A 23,948-nucleotide genomic window follows, 5' to 3' on the forward strand; every position below is an offset into this window, starting at 1 on the left:
CGGAGCCTCCCCCTCGTCCCTACGCGCTTCTCCTCCTCCTTTTGCCACCATCGGCGTTTTTCTTCCACCTCTTCACCACCGTGTCAAACATCGTCATCCGTGAGATTCTCCTCGGAGTAACCACCAGGCTCCCTCGGACAACACTCCACGGCTATAAAGAGGTATACTCTGATTTTATAATTCTGTTGCTTATGGCTCAATTTTTCTGTGCCAATTTTAGGTTTATCAATTTTTCTTTGCAGTTTCCATCTTCTCAAAATAATTTAGGGTTTTATTACAGAGACAGAGATGGCAAGCTTTCTGTGAAGGAACTCCAATCCTCTGATTCCATTAGATGAATATATGAATATTCGTTTGCTGTTATTGATTTTGTTTATAAGTATAAGTTATGATTAATTTCCATTAGATGGACTGTTTTTAAGTTTCTTATTGGTTTTCTTAGCCAACCATACATCTATCTTGGTTTGGCGCCATTGATAGTGATTGAGTGTGATCTAAGTGTTAAAATTATGGATCCGATTCAATTGTTATTCACCTCGTTCTTCTTGTGCTAATAAGATTTTGGTGCTTTTCATTTAGTTAGGTCGGAACTTTGCAGAACATACTCTTTCGGTGCGGTTGACCTCAGCTGGAAGACCGGCAGTTTCAGTTTGCTCTGCGGCAGTAGTAATACCTCTGCACTCCGTGATGAAGTATATATTTAAATGCATCAAATTTTCTGTCTCCAAAAAATTGAATCTTATAATCTTTATACTGGTGCTGATTTGGTAATTCATAAAGTATGTGCTTTGAAGCTGATTCATCTTTTATTTTGCAGCTAAATATGAATCATATTATATGTGGCAGAAATATGAACTGAGGAAATCACAGCCCTTCGTAGAATACTCAATTATATTGAGAGACAGAATTTTGTGGAATACTCAATTTTTTTATTTATTTATTGTCACAGGCTGCTCTCAAGGCTGGCAAACAAACACAGGATGGGAGAGATGAGGAAATCACAGCCCTTCGTGTGGAAATTGAGGTAATTTTTGAAGAAAGCATGCATTTCTTTTCATAGTTAGATTAATATATATATGGTGTACTCTGTTATTCGATGTGAAGTTATAGCCATCTTCTTTTCTTTGTCAGAATCTAAAAGATGATGCAGCAGCAGCTTTTGAACAATAGCAAGAAGCTTTCAATTGCATCTCTTGTGTATGGTTCTTTTTGTTCTTGATTATTTTCATGCCTTTAAGAAGTGTTTGATGTTGTGGTTGTAGTTCGGAATTGCTATTAGTATTATTTGTACATCTGAATTGAATTAGGAATTATATATTGCTACAACATATTTCACTTACAAAACATACAATTCATGCACTAAGTTAATTCATATGCATGACACTTCTCTATGCTAATTAACATCAGTATATATGCAGTGCACATGCAATATATGTATCTATAACGAGTATATATATATATATATATATATATATATATATAATCATGAGATTGTGCTTATTTCTGAAGTGTTGACACCTTTGCAGAGCATACTCTTTCGATATAATACCATTGTTTATATTAATGTATATTTGAGTTTGATTTTTCATTTGCTTAATATTTACAATAATATTTATTCTTCAATTTTTTTTTATCTTTTTTATTTCTCCCTGAGATATTTAGACTGCAAATTTAAATTTTATTTTCTTACAATGATATAAACCTTTTGATGAAACTCATTTTCAGATAAAAGCATTGCAACATGAACTTGTATAGAGGGCTGCTTTATTTAAAGGGACCAAGACCAACACTAAGATTGTAGTGGTATGTTTTTAACATACAATTCTGAGCTTCATTTAGTTTTGTACCTTAGAAAATGTTACATGTTAGAAAAAGGTGGAGATGAAGAATGGAAACTTGGCGGATGATGGAGACGATGAAGCAGGGAGCTAGCTATCACAAACAGAGGAACATCAATAATAGAAGAAGATCCATTAGGCGTAGATGTAAATGCTTGCACGGTGCTCATTCTCTCCTACAAATTTAAATCTATCAAATGTTTCTTTTCTTACACTTGTTATTTAATGGTTCTTGACTTGTTGTAATTTTAATGTGGTGAATGTCTTTCATGAAATCAAAGCTTGTGGTGAATGTTATTTAATATTTTGTGGCAGGATAGGGCATTTTGTTCCTTAAATTGACTAATTTCTTTTTGTCACTTGTGCATCATTTTCTATCAGCCAAAGCATCATACACTGAGTTTAGAATGAAGTTTGTAAATTCTAAGGTATAAACTTTGTATATTCCTGTAATTTGTGAAATCTGAAACATAATTTCTATGATTGTAGTATAGAATGAAGTTTGTTTATGAACTATATATTTGAATTGCTGAGATATTTTATCTGAAATTTGCATGCATATTCTAGTTCCTTCCTGTTCTTGTTATGACTTGATTTTGGCTCCTCCTTCTTGTCCTTGTCTGAGCAGGTATAGGGAGACCGAAGGAAGATTTTTCTTCCTGATTTAGGATTAGAAATAGGTGGTAATATGAACCTAGCCGCTGGCATTCAGGTGGCACAATTGGCTCTTAAGCATTGGCAAAATAAGAAGCAGCAGCAAAGGATTATTGTCTTTGCTGGAAGGTACAAAAAATTGTCCCTTTCTGAAATATTTAATTCATTTGTTTGTAGCTATTTTCTCATCTAATTATCTCATTTCATGGTTTCTAAAGTCCTGTCAAGCATGAGAAGAAAGTATTGGAGATGATTGGAAGAAAATTAAAAAAGAATAATGTTGCACTTGACATTGTCAATTTCGGCAAGGAAGATGAGGGGAAGACAGAGAAGCTGGAAGCACTCCTTGCAGCTGTGAACAATAATGATACCAGCCACATTGTTCATGTTCCAACTGGTACAAATGCTCTTTTTGATGTGCTTATAAGGTTTGTGAATTCAATTCATCTTATTTTATTTCTGTTTCTTACTTTTTAATAAAGATTCCCATTTGATCTAGGACTTCTTTGATATACATGTGAGTTAAGGAATTTGTTTATTATCTGCTCGGCTTCTATCCAATTCTGTTCTGTTTTCTTCCAATCTGATTGAAGTTTGGGGCTTTGGACTCTTGTGCTTTTTCTTTTAATCCTTTCCCCAATTATTTACTAGCTCACCAAATAGACATTGGCTCGTCCTTCATATATTTTCTTTGCCAAACCCAAGTAGCAAAAATGGCATGCTTTAGATGGCTCTCGTGAAATATTTGTCATACTTATTCTGTCATCCTATTTTATTTTTTTTTGTGTTAGAGGATTCATTGTTGCTCTGACTCTTTTTTAATTCTTTCCTGTAGTACAATAACAAATTTGATTTCCCTATTAAGAAGTAATTTTGTAACCTTGTTTTGTGGCAGCACACCTATTTTTACTGGCAATGGTGAAGGTGAAAGTGGATTTGCGGCTACTGCAGCAGCAGCTGCAGCTGGTGGTGTATCTGGATTTGAGTTCGGTGTGGATCCAAACTTGGACCCCGAGCTAGCTCTTGCTTTAAGAGTTTCAATGGAAGAAGAGAGAGCCAGGCAGAAAGCAACTGCAAAAAAAGCTGCAGAAAAAGCTTCTAAACAAGAGAAGGGTGGTGAGCAGCAAGCCAACCCACAAGATGCAACAATGACTGAGCGTGCTAGTGCATCAGCTTTAGAAGCTGAGACAAAGACAAATGATATGATGGTTGGTGCTATTTGTTCTTTTAGGCAGATTTATTTTTCTGTTTCTTCCCCCCATAGGCAGAAGAATTCATGCACATATGGCTGATGGATGCTTATTCATGTCCATTTTTTGAGAAAGAATTCAGTTAATCTTTCTGTAATTTGATGGCTGGAGTTCCAGGAGCAGGAGGATTTGATGTTGTCTTTGCTGTTACTTTGGGAGATTCAAGCAGCAATGTGACAAAAACATGGAGCTCACTCAATGTTCTTTCCCTTCTGGTTAAAGAAGATCCTTGTGGTGTTTCTTTAGAAAGTGCTGACCCTAGAACAAATGAAATCACTTCAGCTGTATCTTCAATTCATATTGAATAATTTATTGTAAATATTGTTTATTTTTAATTCGATGAATTTGTTTATTTTTTGAAATATTGTAAATATTCGAATATAAATTAGATAAAAATTTGTATTAAATTTATATTTATTTTGTATGAAAACAAGTTTAATTTGAAATTAGAAAAAGTAAAAAAATTCTATTTTACCTTACAGGCGGATTTACAGACGGATTTTCTGTTTGTAATCATGATTTTCCAAAGTTTAAATTACAGACAGAAAATCTTTCGGAAAATCCGTCTGAAAATCTGTCTGTAATTACCGATAGAAAATTCGTCTGAAAATCTGTCTGTAATTACAGACAGAAAATCCGTCTGAAAATCCGCCTGTAATTACAGACGAAAAATCCGTCTGAAAATCTGCCTGTAATTACTGACGGAAAATCCGTCTGAAAATCCATCTGTAATTACAGACGGAAAATCTGTCTGTAAGTTTGTCGCCTTCAGGAAATGGAGGGAGAATTTACAGAGGAAAAATCTGTCCGTAACTAGTAAAAATCCGTCGGTAATTTTCCGACGAAAAAAATCCGTCGGTAAATAATTTCCGACGGGGCTTTACAGAGGGACAAAATCCGTCGGTAATTTCGTCGGTAACCAAAAATCTGTCTGTAATAAAGACTAAATCTGTCTGTAAATCTGTCTGTATTAATCCATTTTCTAGTTGTGTATAATTGATTTGCTTTAACGAATTAAATGAAATAAATAAGAAAGCACCCCAAGAGCATGCCACAACAATTCTATCATTAAGTGCAAAAATTCGATTTTTATATAATAGAATAAATAGATAATAAAGATATTTTTTAAATTAGTATAATTATGCATTATTCATTAAATATTAATTATAATATTGTAATATAATTATAATAAAGATAATTTTCTAAAATAAATTTATTTAGAGAAATATAAATTGATTATTAATAACTAGTGTCATTATTATATAATTATCATATTATTATTATAATTAAAATGATTAAAAATATTTTCAATTGATAATTGATAAGTAGTTTAATAATGCATTAAATATTGATTTTATATAACTATAATAAAGATATTTTTCTAAATTAGTATAATTATGTATTATTACTTAAATGCTAATTATAGTATAATTATAATAAATATATTTTTATAAAATAAACTTAGAAAAGAAAATAGTGCATTCATTTTGGTGGAAAAATGAATTCATGAGGAATCGACACCTCACTTCTATTAGTTGGGAAAAAACCCAGTTTTGTCATATAATTAATGTGGACAGTATATATATATATATATATTATACTGTCCACATTAATTATATGACAAAATTTTAAGAAAAGAGATAAAATAGGAGATATATAAATATGTATAATATTATTGCTATATATGAAGCAGGTTTATATTGCTATAATTATAGAGACTTACTATAATTATATCAATTTTAATTATGACTGTAAATAAATAAAATAGAAAACAATAAAAATAATTTTTTTATAGTCAAAATTTACTGTAAATATAAAAAATAAAATCACTAATGATTAAAAATTTGATTGAGAAATAAAATTTCATCATCTAAATTTAATTTGTTAACTAATTAATCTTACGTCTATATAATATTATTATTATTATATACTGATTAAAATTGTGAATACATACTGATAAAATTATTACATATGAATGAGAATTAGAATTACATCAATTATATCAATTATTTGAATTCGAAATTATTATTATTATTATTATTATTATTATTATTATTATTATTATTGCATAATAGATTGTTAGTCACGTGAATTATTATTATGAAGTCATGTTAATTATGCTTGAAATTGATATAATTGCTATAATTGTCATATACTCTCAATCATATAGATTGTATCAATTTAACTATATCAATTATATTCAAATTATTAGTCAATTATTTTAATAAAAATTCTTGCTATAATTAGGTTATTACTATGTTATTATCTTGTATTAATTGTTATAATTAATTTAATAAAGATATTTATTCAGTATATATGTTATCTATATTAATTATATGCTAATATTTATAAGAATGAGTTAAAAAAAGTGATATATAAATATATATAATATTATTGTTATATAAAAAATAAATATAAATGGATATAAACTGTATTAAAAAAATAAAGCCTATATAAGGAATAACGAAAAACTCAAATAATTATTTATTGATTTTTATGGTTTTTATTACGCTTAATGAAAATTGAGTGATCTAAAAAATAAATATGGAGGTGATATGCATACGTATATTAATACAGAAAGAATATATATTTAGAAGCATTTTTCTATTATATCATTTATTTACTCACAGCCTTAAAATCTTTAAAAATATACAATTGTATTATCATTCAAAACACAAATTCATCCTTTATTTTCGTTAAATATTTAGATTAATTCAGTTTGATGAGTGTTTTAATAAAAGGATAGACTATTATTATTATTATTAAAATAAAAAAATATCATTAATTGATAGTTAGTTTAATAATATATTAAATATTAATTTGATATAATTATGATAAAAATATTTTTCCAAAATAATATAATCATACATTATTCATGAGCTAATTATTATGCAATTAAATATATTATTATAACATAATATTTACTTATTATATTTCTATTACACTTTGTATATATCATAAAAAAAATGCATGTTTCATTATTTTTTTTAAATAAAATCTGTTTCTATCGGCAAAAAAATTGTGTTTAGGTCAACAATTTACTATATGTTTAGGTAGATATTTTTTTTTTGAATATAATGAAAATACAATTAAAAAAATAAAAGATAAAAATAAATTTAAATATATCTGACACCACTTTATTTTATTAAAATATTTAAAAATAGCACATTTACGAAAAATACTCATAATATATAAATTGAGGCAATAATTTAAAATTCTCTAATATTAATTTAATCAAATATTAATATTAAAACAAAATTACTTAAACAATGTTGAATCTATTCTAGTCCTTAGTCACATATAGAATAAAGTCATTCTCGTAACGACAACCAACTGAAACAATATCGTAAATTTGAACATTTAGAATTCGTGCAAATTCAGACCATCCTCATGTTAAATAAACTTCATCATCCGCTATCCATGCAATGCGGCAAGGTATAGAATTGCCACACCGAAAAACCAAACTAACCCTTATTTCACTCAATGGCATTGCATGCATGCAAAAAAAAAGCCGGTAATTTCTGAAAAAAATCACAATATGTTATAAAATTATTCTAACAACGAAAAGTTTAAAATAAGAAAATTTAAATATATTACCAATCGTTGAAATTGTATCTCCAAGTTTATTACGAATTTAGCAAAATTGAACTTAAAATGAGGGAATTCAATCTCATTATGTGCTCCACTTCGAAGATTTTCGGACAGACGTAAAAAGCATGGAGGGGATGCAACTTAAACTTGCCCTATAAAGTTCCGTGAAAATAATTCCTCAATAAAAAATCAAGTTCCTCCCAAGAAAGCTAACTTTAACTACATTCTATTAGGTTGGTTATAATAGGTGAGTAGATCCAACCATTCTTCGGTAAAGTAGAGATTATTGCCCCTTCTTTGAACGCTTACATCCATGTAGTTAGAACCCGAATCAGTGAAGACAACTCGATGAGATATTTCATGGATGCGATGCATTGTAAACGATTATGGTAAAAGACAATTGAATTGAAATATTAGACGATAAGAATAACTTAGAGTAACAACAATTAATAAATTATCAAAAGAATAATATAATAGAATGAATATATGAAAAATATTATAAAAAATTATAAATTGTACCTTAAAATGATCAACTTTAATAAAAAACGAAAAATACATTTTCATTCTATGAAGTAGTAAAAAAATAATAATATAAAATTATGAGTTGACTCTCAAATTTAGATTCATATACCACAGAAAAATACTATATATAGACTTTAGTAAAACAAAAACAAATACGTAAATTACTTATTATTAAGGTAATTTTTTATTATATAGAGTAATTATGCCTCATATATTAATTTTGTTAAAATTATATAATTTTATCATATCATGATTATAATCATTATCTTCTATCATGATTAGAGAAATCTTGGATGATGAATAAAAATATTATACCTAATATACACATATTAAAATAGAAAAGGGGTAGAGATATATTATTATGCACGGGTTTAATAACTTAGAATGTTTGAAATAAATATCATAAAAAAATAGAATTATAACGGGTTAAAGTAATAAAAAATAACTTGTACAATTATTATATGCAAATACTAAAAATAATTTTACGTAATCCTATTATAATTTTTACGATTACCCGTGATAAATTATTATAATTTTAAGTTGTTACTTTATGTAGCGACCTTCAGTTTTAAAAATATAAATATAAATAAGTTATAATTTATTTTATAAAATTAGAATTCCTTATTTTTAAAAAATTATTTTATTATCAGTAATTGAACTAATTTTATAATAATTTGAATATAATCAAATCCATATTATTATTATTACTATTATTATTATTATTATTATTATTATAAAACATTGGATATAATTATCATGAGTATTATATGTACTATAAACTTATATAGTTTTGCCCCCTAGTATTATAAAATCATTGTTGTTATTAAATTACACTACGTTGTTATTATTATTATTATTATTATTATTATTATTATTATTATTATTATTATTATTATTATTATTATTATTATTAATTATAAAGTATGAAAATGAAAGATGGTTTATATTTTGGTAATACATCCATTATAGTTTATCCTTATCGTTATATATATATCATATTAATTTACTTCAGATATTATAAATATAATAATAATATCATTCATATAGTAATGATTATATTGGTACGCTAACAAAGGATTATGAAAAACAGTAAGAATGAGAACGGGGAAAAAAGAAAGAAACGAAGGAGCGTAACCGAGAGAGAAAGAGAGAAAACGGAAACTTCCACCAAACTTTTCCCTTCAATTTCTTGCAATCCGTAACTCCAATCAAAAATCTAATCCGGTAAAAGTATTTATATCTTTCTCCTCTACACGTTGGCACCACTTTTGAGCGGTGGAAGTTGACGGTGACGTAACTCCTCTATCGAGTTCGGCCAACAGGAGTTTTAGGAGGTACAGACGATTCTGGACGTTTTCTTTTTCGATAGCTCGATCAGAAAGCTTCTCTAGAGCTTTCAATATTTTGATTCCGTACAAAGGTATGGTTTTGGTTTCTCGTAGTTAATGTTTAATGTCACGTGAAAACTTAGGCTAGATGACCTTAAGATAGGAATGAACTGAGTGAATAATTGATGAATTGTGTATATGGTATAATATATGTGGTTTAGCTGTTATTAATAATTTGCTATTGAAGTTGGTTGGTTTTGGGAAAAGATTTGATACTGGTAATTGTTTGATTTTGAAATAATTTGTTACCGGAAATGATTTGAAGGATTGAGAGGTGTTTGATTTGATAGTTGGGACTCTTGAAGGGTGGCAGAAATTCGAGCTTTAGAGGAGATACTGCCAAAACTTCTATGAGAATTGGAGTTTGATTTGAGGTGGTATTTTAAAAAGAAAGAGAATATTATGTGGCTTGTGTATTTGAGACTATTTGTTGACCCTCTGTCGCAAGATGTGACCGGGCACTTTAACTCCCCGGATTCCCCCATGGGCATGCATATAAATATGAATACTGAATATTATTGAGCTTGGAGTTTAACTCCATGGAATACTATATCATTGAGCTTGGAGTGTAACTCCATGAATATTATTGAGCTTGGAGTGTGACTCCATGGAATATTATATTTGAGCTTGGAGTTTGACTCCATGGAATATTATTGAGCTTGGGGATGCGCACACAGAGGGACTGTCCAATGGTTAACTACCAGGACATGTCGGGTTGGCTATATAACTGACAGATGAGACTCATCGGCCATAGGACAGGCATACATCATATGCATTTGTTTGTTTGCTTGAGTGTGCATTGTTTTGGTTTGCTTAACTGTTTAATTCTGCTTATCCGCTACTTGTTCTACTTGCTGTAAATGCTTCTCTACCTGTGCTTTTCTTGCTTGAACTATATGTGTATGTTTTCTGAGAAATCCTTCTTGGCGAAGGTGTGAGGAGAGAGGATCGTTCCACCAATGATTCGGAGGATTAGAGGAGACAGAACGTGAATTATTAGGTTAAAGTTAGATTCAGAATTAGAATACCTTAGATAACTTACCTAATTTCTGGTTTAGTTGAATTCTTAAGCTGAAATCTGAGTGTCGAAGTTCTAGGAATGCCTCTGACTTTCCCGAGACTTTTTATAGTAACTATGCGGGCACCTTTACCATACTGAGAACCTCCGGTTCTCATCCCATACTATGTTGTTGTTTTTCAGATGCAGGTGGAGAGACACCTCGATGAGCATTTGGGTATCCTCCTTACGAGCGAAGAACTGTCTTTTGGACTGTCATATTTTGTTTTAGGCTATGTATATATGTTTATAGAATCTCCGCATGTATATTTTGTGTTTTGTCCCTCCTAGAGGTCGACTTGGAGATACAAGGGTTTACTTTGTGGTTAGAGTTTTATTTTGGGTTGTATATATATATATTTATATACTCTGGTCGGCCTTAGCTTCGCAGGTCGAGTCTAGAGCTTGCTATCTGAGTTTTGGAACTCTATTATGTATATATATGTGTTCAGTTATCTTTCGATTTTACCTGTCCGTTTTACGAATATCCATGCGAGTGTGTCACGATTTTCTGTTTATCAATTTGTTTAGCTTGTTCTTCAAGGCTCCTAGATATGATTTCACCCAACTATATCTATGTAGATATCATTTTCTTTTAGAGGTCGTAATACCTTGCCACCTCTGCTTTACGACTTAAGCGTAAGGCCCTGTGTGGTAGGGTGTTACATTATGGTATCAGAGCAGTTCGTTCCTATAGAGCCTGAGGGATGGAGTGATTATGCTTATGGGCATACTCTGGGTGTGTGTATGTGCTATTAGGATATTTGATTGATATATGTGGCATAAATGTTCATGAGCATGCATCTGGAACTTGAAACATTAAACTTGCGATATTGAGACTGATCAACTTAATATCACTTGTTTGGTGTGAACAGGGACCAAATGTCGTCTCGTGGATCCGAACGAGACATACGGAGAGGAAATCTCGAGGTTGAACCAGTGCAAGGACGTCGAGGTGGAAACCCTAGTGCTAGTACAAGTAACGTAAGTCGATACTATAGGTCAATGACCCTTACTGATTTCCTCAAGAGTGGTCCATCTCGGTTTAACGGAAACGCCAATGCCCTGGAGGCTGATCAGTGGTTTCGAGAAGTGGAAAGGTTTTTGTACACTCAGCATGTTCCTGAAGTACAGTCAGTAGAGATAGTGACTCATATGTTGGAAGGAGATGCTCAGAATTGGTGGCAAGAATTGTGTCATACCTTGCAGGTGGAGTTAACGGATGTCTCTTGGCATGGATTCAAGACAGAGTTTTATGGGAGATATTTCTTGCATGCGTTTCGCATTGCAAAGGAATTGGAGTTAATGCAGCTGAAGCAAAAGGATATGTCCGTTGCCGACTATACCCGTGAATTCGACAACCTGTGCCGTTTCTCAAAAACTTGTCAAGGAAATCCAGCTGATTATGAGGAATGGAAGTGTGCTCAGTATGAGAAAGGACTAAGGAGAGATATCTTTAATTACGTGTATCCACAAAAGTTAACAAATTTCACTGAGTTGGTTAAGAAGAGCCAGCTCGCTGAGGATTGCTCTATGAAGTGGACACTGCTACAGGAAGGCTTTGGTGAGACCACTCCAGAAGAGTCGCGCAGGTACGGATTGGGAATGTGTTTTCGATGTGGAGCACCGGGACATATGTCTAGGGATTGTTCGCGTGGGAGAGCCGTAGATGCGGGTTGGCCACGACAGGATCGAGGTAAGTATGATATCGAATGCGTAGAATGGATTTCTTCTGTGTAGAGCTAGGACCCTGCTTTCGTTTAGGTTACATAATCGAACTGAGAAGTTTAGGACTGGAAAGACTGGACATAGTTTTGAACTTGGATATGGACTAGGAGTTTAGGCCGATAGAAATATCTTTTTGATAACCGGTTAGGTGTCGAGAGAAAAAGTAAGTTGTGATAGATTTAGTGTTAGACACTGAACCAGTTTCGATTGTATTACGAAAGGTGGAACCATTAGAATCGGCAGAACTTAGGAGCTAGATGAAGCGAGTATTAGGGACAGTAAACCCGTCGTTTTAATACCAACCTGCCTTATAACCTTTCTGCGTCGAGTCTATCTTGTATCTTCCGCTTTGCGTAGATCTTTAAGCTATAAGAATATCCTGGATTTGCAAACTGAGCATGTCAAATCTTTTTGTTTTTCTTTGACATGTTTAAAAAAGGAAGTTACTGGTGCGCGAAATTGTGATCACTACAACTTCACACAACTAACCAGCAAGTGCACTGGGTCGTCCAAGTAATACCTTACGTGAGTAAGGGTCGATCCCACGGAGATTGTTGGTATGAAGCAAGCTATGGTCACCTTGTACATCTCAGTCAGGCAGACTCAAATGGGTATAGATGATGAATAAAACGTAAAGATAAAGATAGAGATACTTATGTATATCATTGGTGTGAGAGCTTCAGACAAGCGTATGAAGATGCCTTCCCTTCCGTCTCTCTGCTTTCCTACTGCCTTCATCCAATCCTTCTTACTCCTTTCCATGGCAAGCTCGTGTAGGGTTTCACCGTTGTCAATGGCTACCTCCCATCCTCGCAGTGAAAGCTAATGCACGCACTCTGTCACAGTACTGCCAATCACCGGTTTGGTTCCCTCCCCTACCGGAATAGAATCCCTCTTTTGCGTCTGTCACTAACGCCCAGTAGGTTACAGGTTTGAAGCACGTCACAGTCATTCAGTCATTGAATCCTACTCAGAATACCACAGACAAGGTTTAGACCTTCCGGATTCTCTTGAATGCCGCCATCAGGTCCTGCCTATACCACGAAGATTCCGATTAAAGAATCCAAGAGATATTCACTAAGCCTCAGATGCTTGTAGAACAAGAGTGGTTGTCAGTCACTTTGTTCATGGGTGAGAATGGTGATGGGCGTCAATCATCACCTTCATCAAGTTGAAGAACAAGTGATATCTTGGACAAAGAACAAGCGGAATTGAATAGAAGAACAATAGTAATTGCATTAATACTCGAGGTACAGCAGAGCTCCACACCTTAATCTATGGTGTGTAGAAACTCCACCGTTGAAAATACATAAGAACAAAAGTGATCATTGGTTTCGGCCCCAGAGAGGGAACCAGAAGAACCAAGATCTGATCTAAGAACTAGATGTCCAAAAGATTAAAAATACAATAGTAAAAGGTCCTATATATAGAGAACTAGTAGCCTAGGGTGTACAGAGATGAGTAAATGACATAAAAATCCACTTCCGGGCCCACTTGGTGTGTGCTTGGGCTGAGAAATGAAGTAATTTCGTGTAGAGACTCTTCTTGGAGTTAAACGCCAGCTTTTATGCCAGTTTGGGCGTTTAACTCCCATTTAGGTGCCAGTTCCGGCGTTTAACGCTGGAATTTCTTGAGGTGACTTTGAACGCCGGTTTGGGCCATCAAATCTTGGGCAAAGTATGGACTATCATATATTGCTGGAAAGCCCAGGATGTCTACTTTCCAACGCCGTTGAGAGCGCGCTAATTGGGCTTCTGTAGCTCCAGAAAATCCACTTCGAGTGCAGGGAGGTCAGAATCCAACAGCATCTGCAGTCCTTTTTAGTCTCTGAATCAGATTTTTGCTCGGGTCCCTCAATTTCAGCCAGAAAATACCTGAAATCACAGAAAAACACACAAACTCATAGTAAAGTCCAGAAAAGTGAATTTTAACTAAAAACTAATAAAAATATACTAAAAACTAACTAGATCATATCAAAAACATACTAAAAACAATGCCAAAAAGCGTACAAATTATCCGCTCATCACAACACCAAACTTAAATTGTTGCTTGTCCTCAAGCAACTGAAAATCAAATAAGATAAAAAGAAGAGAATATACTATAGACTCCAAATTATCAATGAAACTAAGCTCCAAATTAGATGAGCGGGACTAGTAGCTTTTTGCCTCCGAACAGTTTTGGCATCTCACTTTATCCTTTGAAATTCAGAATGATTGGCTTCTTTAGGAACTCAGAATCCAGATAGTGTTATTGATTCTCCTAGTTAAGTATGATGATTCTTGAACACAGCTACTTATTGAGTCTTGGCCGTGGCCCAAAGCACTCTGTCTTCCAGTATTACCACCGGATACATACATGCCACAGACACATAATTGGGTGAACCTTTTTAGATTGTGACTCAGCTTTGCTAAAGTCCCCAATTAGAGGTGTCCAGGGTTCTTAAGCACACTCTTATTGCCTTGGATCACAACTTTATTTCTTTATTTTTCTCTTTCTCCCTTTTTTTTCGTTTTTCTCCTTCTTTTTCTCTCTTTTTTTTTCTTTTTTTTGTATTCACTGCTTTTTCTTGCTTCAAGAATCATTTTTATGATTTTTCAGATCCTCAGTAACATGTCTCCTTTTTCATCATTCTTTCAAGAGCCAACAATTTTAACATTCATGAACCACAAATTCAAAAGACATATGCACTGTTTAAGCATACATTCAGAAAACAACAAGTATTGTCACCACATCAAACTAATTAAGCTAGTTTTAAAGATGAATTTGAAATCCTGTACTTCTTGTTCTTTTGTGATAAAAATAGTTTTTCATTTAAGAAAGGTGATGGATTCATATTCATAGCTTTAAGGCATAGACACTAAGACACTAATGATCATAAGACACAAACATGGATAAACATAAAGCACTAAAATTCGAAAAACAGAAGAATAAAGAACAAGGAGATTAAAGAACGGGTCCACCTTAGTGATGGCAGCTCTTTCTTCTTCTTGAAGATCCTATGGAGTGCTTGAGCTCCTCAATGTCTCTTCCTTGTCTTTGTTGCTCCTCTCTCATGATTCTTTGATCTTCTCTAATTTCATGGAGGATGATGGAGTGTTCTTGGTGCTCCACCCTTAGTTGTCCCATGTTGGAACTTAATTTTCCTAGGGAGGTGTTAATTTGCTCCCAGTAGTCTTGTGGAGGAAAGTGCATCCCTTGAGGTATCTCAGGGATTTCTTGATGAGAGGGGTCTCTTGTTTGCTCCATCTTCTTCTTAGTGATGGGCTTGAGGTCATGCCTTCTCAGTTGAACCGGCTTTGGATGCCATAAATGGTTATGGAAAAACAAAAAGCAATGCTTTTACCACACCAAACTTAAAAGGTTTGCTCGTCCTCGAGCAAAAGAAGAAAGAAGAGAGTAGAAGAAGAAGAAATGAGGAAGAGGGGAGTGAGTGGTGAAGAGGTATTGAGGTGATTGGTGAATGGGTGAAGAAGAGGAGAGGGTGGTGGGGTTGGTAGGGATCCTGTGGGGTCCACAGATCCTTAGGTGTCAAGGAAAAGTCACCCTGCACCAAATAGCATCAAAATCCACGTTTTGAGCCAATTCTGGCGTTAAACGCCGGGCTGGTGCCCATTTCTGGCGTTTAACGCCAGATTCTTGCCCTTTCCTGGTGTTTAACGCCAGTCTGGTGCCCCTTTCTGGCGTTAAACACCCAGAATGGTGCCAGACTGGGCGTTAAACGCCCAACTGCTAGGCTTACTGGCGTTTAAACGCCAACAGCATCTTCCTCCAGGGTGTGCTGTTTTTCTTCCTGTTTTTCATTCTGTTTTTGCTTTTTTCATTGTTTTTGTGACTTCTTATGATCATCAACCTACAAAAAAGATAAAATAACAAAAGAAAATAGTTAACTATAAAACATTGGGTTGCCTCCCAACAAGCGCTTCTTTAATGTCATTAGCTTGACAGAGGACTCCCATGGAGCCTCAGAAATACTCAGAACCGTGTTGGAACCTCCCAACACCAAACTTAGAGTTTGGTTGTGGCCTCCCAACACCAAACTTAGAGTTTGACTGTGGGGGCTCTGCTTGGCTCTGTTTTGAGAGAAGCTCTTCATGCTTCCTCTCATGATGATAGAGGGATGTCCTTGGGCCTTAAACACCAAGGATTCTTCATTCACTTGAATGATCAACTCTCCTCTATCAACATCAATCACAGCCTTTGCTATGGCTAGGAAGGGTCTGCCAAGGATGATGGATTCATCCATGCACTTCCCAGTCTCTAGAACTATGAAATCAGTAGGGATGTAATGGTCCTCAATCTTAACCAAAACATTCTCTACAAGTCCATAAGCTTGTTTTCTTGAGTTGTCTGCCATCTCTAGTGAGATTTTTGCAGCTTGTACCTCAAAGACCCCTAGCTTCTCTATTACAGAGAGAGGCATGAGGTTTACACTTGACCCTAAGTCACACAGAGCCTTCTTGAAGGTCATGGTGCCTATGGTACAAGGTATGGAAAACTTTCCAGGATCCTGCCTTTTTTTTGAGGCAGTTTCTGCCTAGACAAGTCATCCAGTTCTTTGGTGAGCAAAGGGGGTTCATCCTCCCAAGTCTCATTTCCAAATAACTTGTCATTTAGCTTCATGATTGCTCCAAGGTATTTAGCAACTTGCTCTTCAGTGATATACTCATCCTCTTCAGAGGAAGAATACTCATCAGAGCTCATGCATGGCAGAAGTAAGTCCAATGGAATCTCTATGGTCTCATTTTGAGTCTCAGATTCCCATGGTTCCTCATTGGGGAATTCAGAGGAGGTTGGTGCACGCCCATTGAGGTCTTCCTCTGTGGCGTCCACCTCCTCTCTTTCCTCTCCATATTCGGCCATATTGATGGCCTTGCACTCTCCTTTTGGATTTTCTTCTGTGTTGCTTGGGAGAGTACTAGGAGGGAGTTCAGTAATTTTCTTGCTCAGCTGACCCACTTGTCCTTCCAAATTTCTGATGGAGGACCTTGTTTCGTTCATGAAACTTTGAGTGGTCTTTATTAGATCAGAGACCATTGTTGCTAAGTCAGAAGTATTCTGCTTAGAACTCTCTGTCTGTTGCTGAGAAGATGATGGAAAAGGCTTGTTATTGCCAGGCCTGTTTCTTCCACCATTATTATTATTGAAACCTTGTTGAGGTCTCTCTTGATTCTTCCATGAGAAATTTGGGTGATTTCTCCATGAAGAATTATAGGTGTTTCCATAGGGTTCTCCTAGGTAATTCACCTCTTCCATTGAAGGGTTCTCAGGATCATAAGCTTCTTCCTCAGATGAAGCTTCCTTAGTACTGCCAGGTGCATTTTGCATTCCAGACAGACTTTGAGAAATCAAATTGACTTGTTGGTTCAATATCTTGTTCTGAGCCAGAATGGCATTCAGAGCATCAATCTCAAGAACTCCTTTCTTCTGACTTGTCCCATTATTCACAGGATTCCTTTCAGAAGTGTACATGAATTGGTTATTTGCAACCATTTCAATTAGTTCTTGAGCCTCTGTAGGCGTCTTCTTCAGATGAAGAGATCCTCCAGCAGAGCTATCCAAAGACATCTTGGATAGTTCAGAGAGACCATCATAGAAAATACCTATGATGCTCCATTCAGAAAGCATGTCTGAGGGACATTTTCTGATTAATTGTTTGTATCTTTCCCAAGCTTCATAGAGGGATTCTCCATCCTTCTGTCTGAAGGTTTGGACTTCCACTCTAAGCTTACTCAATTTTTGAGGTGGAAAGAACTTTGCCAAGAAGGCATTGACTAGCTTTTCCCAAGAGTCCAGGCTATCTTTAGGTTGTGAGTCCAACCATATTCTAGCTCTGTCTCTTACAGCAAAAGGGAATAGCATCAGTCTGTAGACCTCAGGGTCAACCCCATTAGTCTTGACTGTGTCACAGATTTGCAAGAACTCAGCTAAAAACTGATGAGGATCTTCCATTGGAAGTCCATGGAACTTGCAATTCTGTTGCATTAGAGAAACTAACTGAGGCTTAAGCTCAAAGTTGTTTTCTCTAATGGCAGGGATAGAGATGCTTCTCCCATTGGGAGTAGGTGCAGTAAAGTCACCCAGCACCTTCCTTGCATTGTTGGCATTGTTGTTGTTTTCGGCTGCCATGGGTTCTTCTTCTTTGAAGAATTCGGTCAGGTCCTCTAAAGAGAGTTGTGCCTTGGCTTCTCTTAGTTTTCGCTTCAAGGTTCTCTCAGGTTCAGGGTCAGCTTCAACAAGAATGCCTTTGTCTTTGTTCCTGCTCATAAGAAAGAGAACAGAAAAAGAAAAATGTGGAATCCTCTATGTCACAGTATAGAGATTCCTTGAAGTGTCAGAGGGAAAGAAGAGTAGAAGACAGAAGTAGAAAATTCGAACTTATCAGAAAAAGATGGAGTTCGAATTTTACATTAAGGGATAGTGTTAGTCCATAAATAGAAGGATGTGAGAAGAAGGGAAGTAATTTTTCGAAAATTGAGTAAAAGATTTTGAAAACATTTTGAAAAACACTTAATTGATTTTCGAAAATAAGAGTGGAAAAGAAATCAAGTGATTTTTGAAAAAGATTTTTAAATTAGAAATAAAAAAGATTTTATTGAAAACTATTTTGAAAAAGATGTGGTTAAGAAGATATGATTGGTTTTAAAAAGATGTGATTGAGAAGATATGATTTGAAAACAATTTTAAAAAGATATGATTTGAAAACAATTTTGAAAAGATATGATTTTAAAAATTAATGACTTGCCTAACAAGAAAAGATATGATTCAAACATAAAACCTTCCTCAACAGAAAAGGCAAAAAATGTTCAATCAAATCATTAATTGTTAGTAAGTATCTTTGAAAAAGGAAAGAAATTGATTTTGAAAACATTTGATTGAAAAGATATGATTTGAAAAAGATTTGGTTTTGAAAAACTTTGAAAACTTGAAAAAAATTGATTTTGAAAACAAAATCTTCCCCCTTTGCCATCCTGGCGTTAAACGCCCAGAATGGTGCACATTCTGGCGTTTAACGCCCAAACTTATACCTTTTTGGGCGTTAAACGCCCAGCCAGGCACCCTGGCTGGCGTTTAAACGCCAGTCTGTCTTCTTCACTGGGCATTTTTGAATGCCCAGCTTTTTTTGTGTGATTCCTCTGCAGTATGTTCTGAATCTTCAATTCTCTGTATTATTGACTTGGAAAGACACAAATTAAAAATATTTTTGGATTTTTAATAATAAGGAATAATCAAAATGCAAATAAAATCAAATAACAATGCATGCAAGACACCAAACTTAGTAGTTTGTATACTACTGATATTAACAAAATGAGAATGCATATGAGAAACAACAAAACACTCAAGTCAATAGAATTCAAAGATCAAAACAAGGAAATCATCAAGAACAACTTGAAGATTAGTGAAGACACATGCATAAATTCGAAAAATGCAAGAAAAACAGAAACATGCAATTGACACCAAACTTAAGATGAGACTCTAGACTCAAACAGAAAATATTTTTGGATTTTATGATTTTGTAATTTTTTTGTGCTTTTTTCGAAAATTATATGGAAGAGAAAATAAAGGTATCAAAATTCTTAATGAGAATTCCAGGAATCATGCAATGTTAGTCTAAAGCTTTAGTCTAAAGGAATTAGACATAGCTAGCTAAGCTTCAGCAAGACATTGCATTCAAGAGCTAAATTGATGATGATCAATCAGCTTTGGTGATGATAAGAACATCACCTTGAAACACTAGAATTCATTCTTAAGAACTCTGAAAAAAAGAAAAAAAAAATACCTAATCTAAGCAACAAGATGAACCGTCAGTTGTCCATACTCGAACAATCCCCGGCAACGGCGCCAAAAACTTGGTGCGCGAAATTGTGATCACTACAACTTCACACAACTAACCAGCAAGTGCACTGGGTCGTCCAAGTAATACCTTACGTGAGTAAGGGTCGATCCCACGGAGATTATTGGTATGAAGCAAGCTATGGTCACCTTGTACATCTCAGTCAGGCAGACTCAAATGGGTATAGATGATGAATAAAACGTAAAGATAAAGATAGAGATACTTATGTATATCATTGGTGTGAGAGCTTCAGACAAGCGTATGAAGATGCCTTCCCTTCCGTCTCTCTGCTTTCCTACTGCCTTCATCCAATCCTTCTTACTCCTTTCCATGGCAAGCTCGTGTAGGGTTTCACCGTTGTCAATGGCTACCTCCCATCCTCGCAGTGAAAGCTAATGCACGCACTCTGTCACAGTACTGCCAATCACCGGTTTGGTTCCCTCCCCTACCGGAATAGAATCCCTCTTTTGCGTCTGTCACTAACGCCCAGTAGGTTACAGGTTTGAAGCACGTCACAGTCATTCAGTCATTGAATCCTACTCAGAATACCACAGACAAGGTTTAGACCTTCCGGATTCTCTTGAATGCCGCCATCAGGTCCTGCCTATACCACGAAGATTCCGATTAAAGAATCCAAGAGATATTCACTAAGCCTCAGATGCTTGTAGAACAAGAGTGGTTGTCAGTCACTTTGTTCATGGGTGAGAATGGTGATGGGCGTCAATCATCACCTTCATCAAGTTGAAGAACAAGTGATATCTTGGACAAAGAACAAGCGGAATTGAATAGAAGAACAATAGTAATTGCATTAATACTCGAGGTACAGCAGAGCTCCACACCTTAATCTATGGTGTGTAGAAACTCCACCGTTGAAAATACATAAGAACAAAAGTGATCATTGGTTTCGGCCCCAGAGAGGGAACCAGAAGAACCAAGATCTGATCTAAGAACTAGATGTCCAAAAGATTAAAAATACAATAGTAAAAGGTCCTATATATAGAGAACTAGTAGCCTAGGGTGTACAGAGATGAGTAAATGACATAAAAATCCACTTCCGGGCCCACTTGGTGTGTGCTTGGGCTGAGCAATGAAGTAATTTCGTGTAGAGACTCTTCTTGGAGTTAAACGCCAGCTTTTATGCCAGTTTGGGCGTTTAACTCCCATTTAGGTGCCAGTTCCGGAGTTTAACGCTGGAATTTCTTGAGGTGACTTTGAACGCCGGTTTGGGCCATCAAATCTTGGGCAAAGTATGGACTATCATATATTGCTGGAAAGCCCAGGATGTCTACTTTCCAACGCCGTTGAGAGCGCGCCAATTGGGATTCTGTAGCTCCAGAAAATCTACTTCGAGTGCAGGGAGGTCAGAATCCAACAGCATCTGCAGTCCTTTTTAGTCTCTGAATCAGATTTTTGCTCGGGTCCCTCAATTTCAGCCAGAAAATACCTGAAATCACAGAAAAATACACAAACTCATAGTAAAGTCCAGAAAAGTGAATTTTAACTAAAAACTAATAAAAATATACTAAAAACTAACTAGATCATATCAAAAACATACTAAAAACAATGCCAAAAAGCGTACAAATTATCCGCTCATCAGTTACGTTAGCGTGAATCTTTTCCATTTTATGTCAATTTTCGAGGGCGAAAATTTTTGTAAGGTGGGTAGAATGTAGCGACCTTCAGTTTTAAAAATATAAATATAAATAAGTTATAATTTATTTTATAAAATTAAAATTCCTTATTTTTAGAAAATTATTTTATTATCAGTAATTGAACTAATTTTATAATAATTTGAATATAATCAAATCCATATTATTATTATTATTATTATTATTATTATTATTATTATTATTATTATTATTATTATAAAACATTGGATATAATTATCATGAGTATTATATGTACTATAAACTTATATAGTTTTGCCCCCTAGTATTATAAAATCATTGTTGTTATTAAATTACACTACGTTATTATTATTATTATTATTATTATTATTATTATTATTATTATTATTATTATTATTATTATTATTATTATTATTATAAAGTATGGAAATGAAAGATGGTTTATATTTTGGTAATACGTCCATTATAGTTTATCCTTATCGTTATATATATATCATATTAATTTACTTCAGATATTATAAATATAATAATAATATCATTCATATAGTAATGATTATATTGGTACGCTAACAAAGGATTATGAAAAACAGTAAGAATGAGAACGGAAAAAAAGAAAGAAACGAAGGAGCGTAACCGAGAGAGAAAGAGAGAAAACGGAAACTTCCACCAAACTTTTCCCTTCAATTTCTTGCAATCCGTAACTCCAATCAAAAATCTAATCCGGTAAAAGTATTTATATCTTTCTCCTCTACACATTGGCACCACTTTTGAGCGGTGGAAGTTGACGGTGACGTAACTCCTCTATCGAGTTCGGCCAACAGGAGTTTTAGGAGGTACAGACGATTCTGGACGTTTTCTTTTTCGATAGCTCGATCAGAAAGCTTCTCTAGAGCTTTCAATATTTTGATTCCGTACAAAGGTATGGTTTTGGTTTCTCGTAGTTAATGTTTAATGTCACGTGAAAACTTAGGCTAGATGACCTTAAGATAGGAATGAACTGAGTGAATAATTGATGGATTGTGTATATGGTATAATATATGTGGTTTAGCTGTTATTAATAATTTGCTATTGAAGTTGGTTGGTTTTGGGAAAAGATTTGATACTGGTAATTGTTTGATTTTGAAATAATTTGTTACCAGAAATGATTTGAAGGATTGAGAGGTGTTTGATTTGATAGTTGGGACCCTTGAAGGGTGGCAGAAATTCGAGCTTTAGAGGAGATACTGCCAAAACTTCTATGAGAATTGGAGTTTGATTTGAGGTGGTATTTTAAAAAGAAAGAGAATATTATGTGGCTTGTGTATTTGAGACTATTTGTTGACCCTCTGTCGCAAGATGTGACCGGGCACTTTAACTCCCCGGATTCCACCATGGGCATGCATATAAATATGAATACTGAATATTATTGAGCATGGAGTTTAACTCCATGGAATACTATATCATTGAGCTTGGAGTGTAACTCCATGAATATTATTGAGCTTGGAGTGTGACTCTATGGAATATTATATTTGAGCTTGGAGTTTGACTCCATGGAATATTATTGAGCTTGGGGATGCGCGCACAGAGGGACTGTCCAATGGTTAACTACCAGGACATGTCGGGTTGGCTATATAACCGACAGATGAGACTCATCGGCCATAGGACAGGCATACATCATATGCATTTGTTTGTTTGCTTGAGTGTGCATTGTTTTGGTTTGCTTAACTGTTTAATTCTGCTTATCCGCTACTTGTTCTACTTGCTGTAAATGCTTCTCTACCTGTGCTTTTCTTGCTTGAACTATATGTGTATGTTTTCTGAGAAATCCTTCTTGGCGAAGGTGTGAGGAGAGAGGATCGTTCCACCAATGATTCGGAGGATTAGAGGAGACAGAACGTGAATTATTAGGTTAAAGTTAGATTCAGAATTAGAATACCTTAGATAACTTACCTAATTTCTGGTTTAGTTGAATTCTTAAGCTGAAATCTGAGTGTCGAAGTTCTAGGAATGCCTCTGACTTTCCCGAGACTTTTTATATTAACTATGCGGGCACCTTTACCATACTGAGAACCTCCGGTTCTCATCCCATACTATGTTGTTGTTTTTCAGATGCAGGTGGAGAGACACCTCGATGAGCATTTGGGTATCCTCCTTACGAGCGAAGAACTGTCTTTTGGACTGTCATATTTTGTTTTAGGCTATGTATATATGTTTATAGAATCTCCGCATGTATATTTTGTGTTTTGTCCCTCCTAGAGGTCGACTTGGAGATACAAGGGTTTACTTTGTGGTTAGAGTTTTATTTTGGGTTGTATATATATATATTTATATACTCTGGTCGGCCTTAGCTTCGCAGGTCGAGTCTAGAGCTTGCTATCTGAGTTTTGGAACTCTATTATGTATATATATGTGTTCAGTTATCTTTCGATTTTACCTGTCCGTTTTACGAATATCCATGCGAGTGTGTCACGATTTTCTGTTT

At 34.6% G+C, this 23,948-nt stretch overlaps 1 protein-coding gene and 1 non-coding gene across 2 annotated transcripts; both read left to right on the forward strand.

The window, feature by feature from the left end:
• Positions 1–11,182: 11,182 nt before the first annotated feature.
• On the forward strand, positions 11,183–12,040 carry LOC130981217 (uncharacterized). The gene has a single exon (XM_057904830.1). The coding sequence runs from the start codon at positions 11,183–11,185 to the stop codon at positions 12,038–12,040; it is 858 nt and encodes a 285-aa protein (XP_057760813.1).
• Positions 12,041–17,647: 5,607 nt separating this feature from the next.
• Positions 17,648–17,755, forward strand: LOC130949128 (small nucleolar RNA R71). The gene has a single exon (XR_009073333.1). It is a non-coding gene; the product is annotated as a small nucleolar RNA R71 (small nucleolar RNA).
• Positions 17,756–23,948: the final 6,193 nt, after the last annotated feature.

The sequence above is a fragment of the Arachis stenosperma genome, chromosome 1 (assembly GCF_014773155.1).
Source record: "Arachis stenosperma cultivar V10309 chromosome 1, arast.V10309.gnm1.PFL2, whole genome shotgun sequence".
In the NCBI taxonomy this organism is placed as follows: Eukaryota; Viridiplantae; Streptophyta; class Magnoliopsida; order Fabales; family Fabaceae; genus Arachis; species Arachis stenosperma.

Coding starts and splice junctions, on each gene's coding strand:
- LOC130981217 (XM_057904830.1), top strand. CDS start 11,183: ATGTCGTCTCGTGGATCCGAACGAGACATACGGAGAGGAAATCTCGAG.